The sequence below is a fragment of the Asparagus officinalis genome, unplaced genomic scaffold, assembly GCF_001876935.1.
Source record: "Asparagus officinalis unplaced genomic scaffold, Aspof.V1 AsparagusV1_Un649, whole genome shotgun sequence".
Lineage (NCBI taxonomy): Eukaryota > Viridiplantae > Streptophyta > Magnoliopsida > Asparagales > Asparagaceae > Asparagus > Asparagus officinalis.
Window position 1 is genome coordinate 20,245 of NW_017972910.1, and position 7,699 is coordinate 27,943.

General features: G+C 36.8%; 2 protein-coding genes across 5 annotated transcripts; one reads left to right on the forward strand and one right to left on the reverse strand.

Annotated features, from left to right (window-relative positions):
- Positions 1–9: 9 nt before the first annotated feature.
- On the forward strand, positions 10–2,119 carry LOC109828035 (premnaspirodiene oxygenase-like). The gene is made up of 2 exons (XM_020395070.1): positions 10–717; positions 1,322–2,119. The coding sequence occupies exons 1-2, from the start codon at positions 37–39 to the stop codon at positions 1,940–1,942; spliced, it is 1,302 nt and encodes a 433-aa protein (XP_020250659.1). The 5' UTR covers positions 10–36; the 3' UTR covers positions 1,943–2,119.
- A 624-nt stretch (positions 2,120–2,743) lies between these two features.
- On the reverse strand, positions 2,744–7,080 carry LOC109828037. Of its 4 annotated transcripts, none has more exons than XM_020395072.1 (5): positions 6,731–7,080; positions 5,289–5,389; positions 4,325–4,846; positions 3,890–4,115; positions 2,744–2,966 (listed from the first exon to the last, which is right to left on the reverse strand). In XM_020395072.1, the coding sequence occupies exons 3-5, from the start codon at positions 4,751–4,753 to the stop codon at positions 2,878–2,880; spliced, it is 744 nt and encodes a 247-aa protein (XP_020250661.1). In that variant the 5' UTR covers positions 4,754–4,846; positions 5,289–5,389; positions 6,731–7,080; the 3' UTR covers positions 2,744–2,877. The 4 variants fall into 4 exon arrangements, 3 of the variants coding, with proteins under 3 accessions (XP_020250661.1, XP_020250662.1, XP_020250663.1); XM_020395073.1 differs by lacking the exon at positions 6,731–7,080 and adding an exon at positions 6,579–6,716; XM_020395074.1 differs by lacking the exon at positions 4,325–4,846 and having other exon boundaries at positions 6,731–7,066.
- Positions 7,081–7,699: the final 619 nt, after the last annotated feature.

Consider the following 7,699-nt stretch of genomic DNA (forward strand, 5'->3'; position numbering starts at 1 on the left):
ACCCTCCGCTCCCTCTCCTCCAAATACGGCCCAATTATGCGCCTCAAACTCGGCCCACAAAACCTCGTCGTCATCTCCTCACCCTCCGCAGCCCAAGAAGTCACCAAATCCAAGGACCTCAGCTTCGCCTCCCGCCCTGAAGTCCTAGCCACCAAAATCGCCGCCTACAACAGCTCCAACATCTCCTTCTGCCCTTACGGCCCTTACTGGCGCCAGGTCAGAAAAATAGCCGTCATCGAACTTTTGAGCAACAACCGGGTGAAATCTTTTTTTTCGCTCATGCGAGAAGAAAGCATGAATTTAGTTCAAGAAATCTCCACAAAGACGCGCGATCCAATCAACCTGAGCGAAATGTTTGTGAGGACGGCGAACGCTGTGGTTTGCAGAGCGGCGTACGGTAGTGAGGGTGTGGATGATGAGAGGTTCCTGAAATCGGCGGAGAAGTTGATACGATATGCCTCCGGTTTTAGTTTGGTTGATGTGTGGCCTAAGTCGTGGATTGCGTACTTGCTTGATTTTCCTAAGGTCCAATTGATAAAGAGTGTTCATAGAAGGGTGGATGCGATGATGGATAGGATTATTGGAGAGCATCAGAAGAGGAAAAGTATGGACAAGAACTGGAAAGAGGAGGATTTAGTTGACGTTATGCTGAGGATTAAAGAGAGCGGGGAGCTTGACATTCCTCTTACCATGAATCAAGTCAAGGCTGTGCTCTTGGTACGTAATTATATAGCAGTTACTATAATATATCATGCGTGTCTGAAGATGCTAAATAAACTACTTTCGATTCTTCTAAATCTATGTATGAGTTCATTGCTTTTACATTTTTTTGTCAATTAATTTGCTAAATCTTAGGTGGTGTTTAATTGGCCGCTCCACAGAAACCAGATCTGCCCTGCGTAGTTTTTATTTAGCGGACTGATAGAGGGAGGACCAACTCTAACCTGCAGATTTTGGGCCAAAAATTAAACTAAGAAACTAGGTCGATCGATCATGACCTAGTTTTTGCCGAACATATGAAACACAACTAGACAAGGTCTAAGATCGATCCTGCCTGATATGTTAAGCAGGTGCCAAACACACCGTTAACATTAGCATCATTTTGATTAGGACATGACAGAATAATTCATATGTAAACTAACATTAATCAAGGATAGTTTTGCAATTGAGTAGACTACTTAAAAATGAACATGAATGTATAGCTAGCTCTAATTTGGTGTGACCTAGATGATATATATAGCGTTATAAAGGTACATTTTTATATAAAAAATGCTAACATACTGAGATAGTATGTAATTAACCTCACTTCTTTCTATTACAGGACATGTTCTTTGCAGGCACGGATACAACCTCAACGATCTTAGCCTGGGCAATGTCAGAGCTATGCAAAAACCCCAAAGTCATGGAAAAGGCTCGACAAGAGATAAGACAAGTCCTAAACAACAAACTAAAAATAGAAGAAAAAGACATCACCGACCTCCATTACCTAAAGCTTGTCATCAAGGAAACCCTGAGGCTCCACGGCCCAACACCTCTTCTCCTCCCTCGCGTTTGCCGTGAATCCTGCGAAGTCGGCGGGTTCACGATCCCCGAAGGCAGCAGAGTCGTCGTCAACGTGTGGGCGATAGCGAGGGATCCGAAGACTTGGGGCGACGATGCGGAAGTATTTAGGCCGGAGAGGTTCGAAGGGAGCTCGGTTGATTATAAAGGTGCGAGCTTCGAGTTCTTGCCTTTTGGTGCTGGGAGAAGAATTTGCCCTGGGGCTGCGTTTGGCTTGGCGACTATGGAGATTTGTTTGGCTCATTTGTTATATTATTTTAACTGGAAAGCTCCGGATGGGATGAAGCCTGAAGACTTGAACATGACTGAGGGTTCTGGGTTGGTCATGAAGAGAAAAAATGATTTACTGCTTATTGCCACTCCGTATCTAGATCATGACTAATGGTTTGGATATGTGTAGCATTAGCATTAATAAACTAGTTAAAAGCGTCAAAATAAGAATCCTCTCTTTTACTCAAATTAGTCGTTATTAGTAGTACATTATACGTTAATAATGTGTAACTCTGGGCTTATGCATCAGAATTGCGTGCTCGTGATCTAAGTGAGACTTTATAATAATAAAAAAAGTGAAGGGGATTGAGTTAGAGTTCGTGAGAGGGGAATTTTTTGCGGAACTAAAAGCTAATGTAAAATGTTCTTCTGGGAATGAATACTCCATTCCGCTATGCATCTATAAAATCTTTAAGGCTATGTTTGGTTTGAGAGAAAGGGAGAGAAAAGAAAAAGAAAGAGAAAGTAAAAAAGAAAGGAAAAGAAAAAGAAAAGAAAATGATATTCTTTTTATTGTTTGGTTAGAAAGAATATTGTAAGGAAAGTTAGAAGAAAATTCATAAGAAAGTCATTTTCTCTTGTTTGGTTACATTTCTAAGAAAAGAGGAAGAAAATTATCACAACATAATTTAATTCATACTTTTTTGGAATTAGATTCAGGTTTTAAATAATTTACAAAAAATAATTAAATTAAATTATGATTCTATCATATTTTCAAAAAAGTTACAAGTTACCGAACATGTATTTAAAAAAATTGGCAATTTCCTAACACAAAAACTTGAGTGGCCATCAACATCGAGTTTGTGAATATTAACAAGCAGAAGCACAACCACAATTCCGCTAATTAAAGAACAACATTTCTCACACATAATATTTGCAGAAAAAAAGGTCAATGAAAGAATCAAAACAAATCTAAAGTAAATGTCATGATATTCCTAGTATAAAGTATATTATCTGTTTCTAGTCACAAAGTCTATTACAATCAATTTCATATAAAAAACCTTAACCAACAAAATCTATTACAATCAATTTCATATATAGAGAATCTTAACCAAATAGAGAGAAAAATATGCCGAATTCCTTGGTTTTTGACTTTAGTGAGCCCATCAAAACATCAATCTCGCATCCTTCATCCCCTGAAATTAATTCAAAAAATTTCAAATAAGTAGAATATAAAGGTCCGATATAGTTATAACTTAGAATTTGCTACAAATTATATCTAACACTGTAAAAAGTAAAACATAAACGAAGACGTGAGCTCCAATATAGTTATAACTTAGAAGTAAACCAACATAACTCTCAATCACAATGAAGAAAGATTCCTACACTTCTGCCTATAAACCAATTACTGATTAATGAGAGGAAAGTAAAGCAGGTCAACCTACCAATTACTGATTCGAATAAGGATGCTCAAAAATATGATAAGAACATCCAAAGAAAATGGTATGAAGAGCTAAACATATGCAAGCAAGATTATCTCTACATCAAATAAGTCATATCTGAGACTCCATCACAAAATCGTTCATGCTCCAGTTTCCTCAGTGATAACTATCTGTATAACGTACTCTACCCCCAGTCCTCCATTTTCATGCCAGAATTAAAAAAAAATGTAGATCAGAGTAAAAGAGTGAAAAAATTTATATGATTTCTCAGGGTAAAAGAGTGAAAAAATTTCAATCAGAGGGTCATAGTAGTTAAATGTTTCTGTCAGAGCTACCTACTGACACAAGTACAAAGCCTTCGTCAGTCAGAGTTCCGGGGACAAACTACATGAATAGTTTTCTTCAAATAAAACTTAATCTTTTGATTTCTGTCATTTTAGCTAGCTACCTCTTTAATCCTTGGTGTTCAACTCTTTTCTTCTGAACAGGCACATCGACACATGTTTAAACCGTCTCAAATATTAGTCTAAGTATTCTAGAAGGGCATCTAGAATAAGTGTGAGTGTACTCTCTAGAAAATATTTTCCTAAAATTGAACAAAATTTAACGGTTAAAATGTGTTTATATAAACAAGGTCTTATCTGATCTTGAAAATGATTGGACCTAAGAGTTGTCACCTTGAGGAACAAATAATTTGTCTTGTCGTATTAATGCATTGTTCAACACTCGCGAATCTGAAGCGGACCCTTCCCAACCAGCTAGAACATATGTGAATTTCAAGTCAAAGGTGCAAGCGGCGAGCACATTTTGAGTTGGAAATTCTTTTCGGCCTCGATACCTTCTTGTATCTTCTTTTGTCACTTTCACTCGAAAATGAGATCCATCAATTGCGCCAATACAATTCTATAATAGATTAACAAAGTGATTAGAAAATGAGATCCATCAATTGCGCCAATACAATTCTATAATAGATTAACAAAGTGATTAGCAACTTGACTATTATTATCATGATAATTGCGCCAATACAATTCTATAATAGATTAACAAAGTGATTAGCAACTTGACTATTATTATCATGATGCAATATTTATTACAAAAATTTTATATTTTACCTTGAAATAGGGCCAGAATCTATGATTTGATTGAATTTCTAGTGGAACTTCGAAGCCATCTGGTTGTTTAATAAATTGATCCTCAAGCGATAGTAATGCCTCTAATACTTTGTGAAAGTGGCGGCTAACACTCTCACCCGAACGCATAAAATAGAACTTCACTGCTCGATTCTTCCAGTTATGAGAAAGAATTTGAAGGAACTTAGCAACTTGTTCCTCTACAGAACTGCGTCTATTATCATAAAGACGTCCCGTCTCCCTAAGCAACTGACACGGTCTAGCAAAAGCATTAACTCCCATGCGTAGTTGTTCACGACAATCTCTATCACTTTGTTGAGTAAGTCGCTCCATAAGTAAGTTCCTATGTTCATCTTTTTGAGCTAAGATTGATCTATCTATATACTCCACTTGGTAGATATTAGTTGCCATAATAGCACTTGCATATGCTGCATATGCAGCCACAATCCCTGCTGAATATTTTATCTTTTTCCTTTGTATAGCTCATTCATCATCTTCTTTTGTCTACAAATTCAAACACTTTCTATAGTAAGCATGTCACAATCATAACCAATTACACACACACACACCGCTATCTAGTTTTAAATTCGACATTATCCAATTACACACAAAAACTACACGTTGTAATCTAATAATGTGACCAGAGAGTTTAAATTCCTCTTCTTAACATTTTCATTCTGTTGGTGCGCGCGCACACGTGCAAAGTTTTGCTTGAATTAAAATTATATGATTTCTTCTCTCTTTTTTTCTTTCTTTCAGGATTTTGACATGATGTATGGAGGAGGTTGGATGTGTGTTGTGGGATCAAGCTTTGGCAGCTACTTCACACACTCAAAGGGGACATTCATTTATTATTCCTTGGGGTCTCTCAAATTCCTCATCTTCAAACAGATATCACCAACAAATTAAACTTCAAAACCAACAAAAAAATATGAACAGAATTTACCTCGGATGAATTTGTATTCATGTTGACAGAGAGATCCAAGAGAAACCTGCAGTTGAATCTGGAGCGGTTCCGAAAAGATCAAAGATATCACCAAAGACAACCTAATTGCGAGTGAACAAAACGAAAACATCAATTCAGATTTAGTGATCATCGATTTTGCCATTAACTACAAAGCAAAAAAAGAAAAAAAAAACATTTGAAAATTTCAAAAAACAAATAAAGAGCACCATCCTGAATAAACACTGATTATTGTCAGATAACAAAAGATACATAGCCATATCCAGGTAACTTAATCAATCACTTTTTTCAATACGAGGCTAATCACCTCTCACGTGAAGGAGGCCTGGAGAGTTCAGCTCATATCCAGGTAACGGGTACAAGTTCAGCAGTTCAAGGACAGAACTACTTCCAAGTGGATGTAATTAGTCAAGTTGAATGCCGGGAGTAGATTTTCGAATAAATTCGAAAATACTTCCTTCAAAGAGATAATTATGTTATCCCATTTTAAGTTTTAATAATAGTAGTTTATGTGCTTATGACAGGGGAACGAAAGAACCTGCAGTTAATTGGCTATGACCTGATTCCCATTTCGCGTATGGAGTTTCTTTATGTGGTGTTATTTTAGGATAAACGACACAGCATCCTTATTTAACAAATAAAGAGTGATTTAAGTAGCATAGACACTTATCCAACTCTTCAATATACACACACACAAAAAAAACTATTATAATTTATAACTAAAATTTATAACACTAAGCATTTACAAGCCAACAACTGAAAAGATAATTTATTCGAACGAGCAACTTAACAAGAAATGTAGGAATTGGAGTGAACATTATCTCTAAAAATCAGAATACAAGTTTCAGTTACAGAAAAAAAAGCCCATTTGCTTCCCCTATCACACGAAACCCTTATTAACACAACATCATGGCTCCTGCATGTTTTCAGACAGGATGAAATAAAGATTATTAGTGTTCGGAAGTGCAAAAGGAAGCAAATAATCAATGTGGACTGTTGTTAATGTTCCTTTATTTCTCTAACTTCAAAGTAAACAAGGTTTCTCAAAATTTGCAGATAACAAGAACTTAATAATACTTTCTCGAGATTCATTCAAATAGAACTGCATGAGAAGCATAATTAGGAGCATTTTGGATCGAGACCAAAACAGTACTGAGAAATAAACTAAATGTGGGAATAACCAAAATCCTCTTCATGAAATTAGCTAAAATTTTAAGATCTATTCCCTCACAATTGTTGACTAAATTGCCTGGATCCAAAATCGCAGCATACCAATCCATTCAAAATCTCGATCAGAATCTCATATTTCCATCAGATCGCTGGGTATACACAATATTCCCATAGCGAACAATCGATTCAAAATCTATACGAACAATATATTGGAAACAATAACTAGGGTTTCTAAGGTCTTGTTCAGACCGTACCTTATCTCGGCGTCGGCGTCGGCTCGACAGTGGGAGGCGGGAGGCGGGAGCCGAGGATGCGTCGGCGTCGGCTCGACAGCGGGAGGCGGGAGGCGGGAGCCGAGGATGATAATTTGGGGGAAGAGATCGGGATCGCCGCGATTGCGTCGGGGGATTTTTTCCGAGAGAGAGAGGGGACTCGAGTTTGGCGACGAGGAGAGATCGCGTCGGGGGATTTTTTCCGTCGCTCTCCCTCGTTTTCACTAGGGCTGCGGAGAGAAATGGGGAACGAAAAATTAGCTGTCTGTTTTTCTACAGTGAAAATGATTTTCGTTTTCTTTTTTGTTTTCTTTTAAACCAAACACCAGAAACTCACTTTCTCTTTCATTTTACTTTCCTTTCTCCCACTTTCTCTCAAACCAAACATAGCCTAAATTGTTTCAGCTTTTCCCGATGTGGGACCATACATGGGGTATCACAATACCAACTTGTCACTGAGGGTAGAAGTATTATGACCCTGCTTGCATGGGTGGGTCAGATTTCTTTGATTTACATGTCTATTTTTTTTCTTTTTCTTTTTCTTTTCTATTCGTTGCATACTTTTCTTATGAATATGATCACACAAACAACTTGTACAACAATCAACAATACCCATTGAGGGACTATATTTGTTATTATTGACACAAAAATTTCACAACACCATTTGAATGGCTAAATTCATCAAAGATCTAAGAGCTATATATATAACAAGGTGATCACAAAAACCAGTAGTTGGTTCAAATATTTCGCGATGAATTTCAAAATATTTAAAAGACTTGAGAGACTAATTTCAAAATGTAAAAACTTTGGGATAAATCCCAAAATGCTTAAAGATTTGGAAGAATAATTTTAAAATATGAAAGATTTGCGGAGACTAATATAAAAAACCCTTATAACTTATCTTAGTTAGAGGCCTCAATTGACATATGTCAAAATAATCCCAATTAATTT

Coding starts and splice junctions, on each gene's coding strand:
- LOC109828035 (XM_020395070.1), top strand. CDS start 37: ATGCGCCTCAAACTCGGCCCACAAAACCTCGTCGTCATCTCCTCACCC. Junction 718..1,321: donor AAGTCAAGGCTGTGCTCTTG/GTACGTAATTAT, acceptor TTTCTATTACAG/GACATGTTCTTTGCAGGCAC.
- LOC109828037 (XM_020395072.1), bottom strand. CDS start 4,753: ATGGCAACTAATATCTACCAAGTGGAGTATATAGATAGATCAATCTTA. Junction 4,116..4,324: donor GATTCTGGCCCTATTTCAAG/GTAAAATATAAA, acceptor AATCTATTATAG/AATTGTATTGGCGCAATTGA. Junction 2,967..3,889: donor CAAATTATTTGTTCCTCAAG/GTGACAACTCTT, acceptor AATTAATTTCAG/GGGATGAAGGATGCGAGATT.